The sequence below is a fragment of the Vombatus ursinus genome, unplaced genomic scaffold (genome assembly GCF_900497805.2).
Source record: "Vombatus ursinus unplaced genomic scaffold, bare-nosed wombat genome assembly UNPS02012938.1, whole genome shotgun sequence".
NCBI classification, from domain to species: Eukaryota; Metazoa; Chordata; class Mammalia; order Diprotodontia; family Vombatidae; genus Vombatus; species Vombatus ursinus.
Genome location: NW_020952716.1, coordinates 1 through 3106, shown reverse-complemented (window position 1 = coordinate 3106; position 3106 = coordinate 1). Strand labels below are relative to the sequence as shown.

At 36.6% G+C, this 3106-nt stretch overlaps 1 protein-coding gene across 1 annotated transcript; it reads right to left on the bottom strand.

The window, feature by feature from the left end:
* Window positions 1-2082: 2082 nt before the first annotated feature.
* On the bottom strand, window positions 2083-3027 carry LOC114040289 (olfactory receptor 1361-like). The gene has a single exon (XM_027858321.1). It carries the CDS (start codon window positions 3025-3027, stop codon window positions 2083-2085), a length of 945 nt encoding a protein of 314 aa, XP_027714122.1.
* Window positions 3028-3106: the final 79 nt, after the last annotated feature.

The following is a 3106-nucleotide window of genomic DNA, read 5'->3' as shown; positions in this document are numbered from 1 at the left end:
TAGCACAATAACATTCCTTTACATTCATTTACCACAATTTGTTCAGCCATTCCCCAGTTGATGGGCATCCCCTCAATTTCTAATTTTTTTCCACCACAGAAGGAGCTGCTATTAATATTTTTGCCCATGTGGGTCTTTTCCCCACTTTTATGATCTCTTTGGGATACAGCCCTAGGAGTGGTATCGTTGGGTCAAAGGGTATGCACATTTTTATATCCTTTTGTGCATAGTTCCAAATTGCTCTCCAAAATGGGAACCTTATAATTCTTAAGTTGTCTTTACACATCTTGTCTTCAAGATCAGTGTGTTTTCTTGTATATAGATCATATTTTATTTTAATGTTATTGCTTTTTTCTTCTTCCACATAGTTCTTCACTTCTCTATATTTGCATTCCTAATCTTTTATGGTCTTTTCTCCCCACTTCGATTAGACTTGCCACAGGGGATTCATGTTTTTCTACTCTGCCAAATATTTCTGCTCTGTACCTATTGTCTAGCTTTGGTTTGACACAAAGCAGAAATTTAATAGTTTTTTTTGGTTGTTGTTGTTGATGATGATTCAGAGTTGAGGAGTTGAGGAGGTATTTCCCACATTTGAGCCAGAAAATATCAAGTATGGGAGGACTGTTAGACTTTCACCATGAAGAGAACTTCTAAATAGGAAGGACAATTCAGGAGAATAGATAAGGTCCTAAAGAAGTCCATTAATATATTAAAGGCTGTCAATGCCTAAGAAGTTAATTTTTGTTCTAAGTTTTGATGTCCCAACCAGAACAATAAGATAAAATTTTTGTTAAAATAACAATGCAATCAGAATTGAGTAGTGATTGATAACAACAGAGAAAATGTCAAAAAGTTATGTATCATGCTTATTTGTTTCCTTTTTCTTTAGATCATGCTCCTTTTACATCTATGATGTCTTTGATCATATAAAGTGTAGCTAACTTATTCACTGTATTATTTTAAGGAAGATATAATTTGTAAATACTATCGTAGTTGTCTCATAGTTGGAAAAACATAAGAAATCATCTAATGCAATCTGTAATTACGAACTCCCTCCAAAGTATCTTAAAAAAGTGATTGTCCAGGGTTTGTTTGAAGACCTTCATGTCAAGACCTTTTTTATGGATGATTTACCACTTTTGAAATCCTCTTCTGCATTTTTAGTTTACTCACATTATGAAAAAGGTTTCCTCTCATCCCGGATGAAATCTGCCTTCCTGTAATTCCTGTTCATTGATCCTACCTTAGCTTTCTGGATCCCAACAAAATAGCTGGTCTTCTGAGTGACAGCCCCTGAAATACTTCAGGACTATAATGCTGTCCCCTCACCCCACCACCAAAGCCTTCCATTTCTTCAAACCAAACATCTCCAGTCCCTTCAACCAATTTTTGTATGAAATAATTTCTAATTTCTATTTCCCTTAATCTACTGGTTGCCCTCTTTTAAATATGCTCTGGCATATTCATGTCTTCCTTTAAATCTGGTGAAAAAACACAAAATAATACATTAAGTGTGTGATTGTAACAGGAGAACCAAAATGATCATCTTCCTCATCCCATATGTTATCTTTCTCTTTATACAATTTAAGATCACATAATTTTTTAAAATTTTGTTTCCTATTTGTTAAATCCCATTTTGCCCACTAAAATTCCAAATCTGTTTCCATATAAGTTTTCTTAGTAATATAAATCCTATTCTGTTCTTGTGCTATTGAAATTTTGAACCAAAATGTATAATTTTAGATTTATGCCTATTCAATTCAATCTAATCTAACTATCCATATTTTGTTAGATTTGGCCCATTGTTCCAGCTTATTGAAAAGTTTTGTATCCCAATCTTTTCATTCAAAACATAAACTATTCCTCCTAGCTTCATATCATTTACAAGTTATACAAGCATGCTGTGTTTATTTTCATAATGCTTATATTTATTCAGGTCATTGATATAAATGTTGAACACAATAGCACTGGGGACAGAGAGCTGTTTTACCCAACACTAATGGACTTCTTCCAGGTTGACGTTAATCAATCATTCATTATCTCCAAGAAATATTCATCTATGTTGAAATGGGGCAATAATCAACATAATTGTCTCTTGGAGAAATGTTTCAAGCCAAGAAGCTTCCCCAGGGCTCCTTTCAAGTCATTGTTCCGAAGGCTGTAGATGAAAGGGTTCAGTGTAGGGGTAACCACTGTATACATCACAGTTGCTATCATGTCTTTCTGGCTTGTGTGGGTAGATGTGGGATTGAAATACACACCAATGACAGTTCCATAAAAAAGAGTGACCACAGAGAGGTGAGACCCACAAGTGGAAAAGGCCTTCCATTTTCCATGAGCTGTTGGGACTCTCCACACCGCAGAAGCAATAGGAGTGTAAGAGATGACAACGCATATGAAGGGAATTAAAACTACTGGCACCCCTAAAAAAAGAACTAACATTTCATTAATGTGTGTGTCAGAACATGAGAGTTTTATCAAGGTATTTACATCACAGAAGAAGTGAGGGATTTTATTGTTTGTACAGAAGGATAGATGGTCTATAAATATGCTATGAACCATTGCAATGAGGTGAGCAAAAACCCAAGGCACAGTCACCAACAGGGCACAAAGGCGTGGGGTCATGACTGTGCCATAGTGTAAAGGGTGACAGACAGCCAGGTAGCGGTCATAGGCCATGGCAGAGAGAAGGATGCTGTCTGAAGTACCAAAGGCAATATAGAAATACATCTGAGCCAGGCATTCTGCATAGGAGATGGCATTACTCCCTGTCAGATAATTTATCAGCATCTTGGGAACTGTGGTGGAGGTAAAACAGAGATCAAGGAAAGATAGGTTGGTGAGGAAGAAGTACATAGGGGTGTAGAGATGGGAATCAAAACAAATTGCCAGGATGGTGAGCAGGTTCCCCAGTGCCCCAATGAAGTACATGCCCAGAAACAGTCTGAAGAGAAGTTGTTGCTGCTCTGGTTGGTCAGATAGACCCAAAAGGAGGAAATCCAAGACCCCTGTTTGATTCCCCATTTCTATGGATCCATTGAATAAGAAAGGAAGAAAAAGAACATATAGTGGGAATATGTGAAAAACACAGAACTCAAAATGA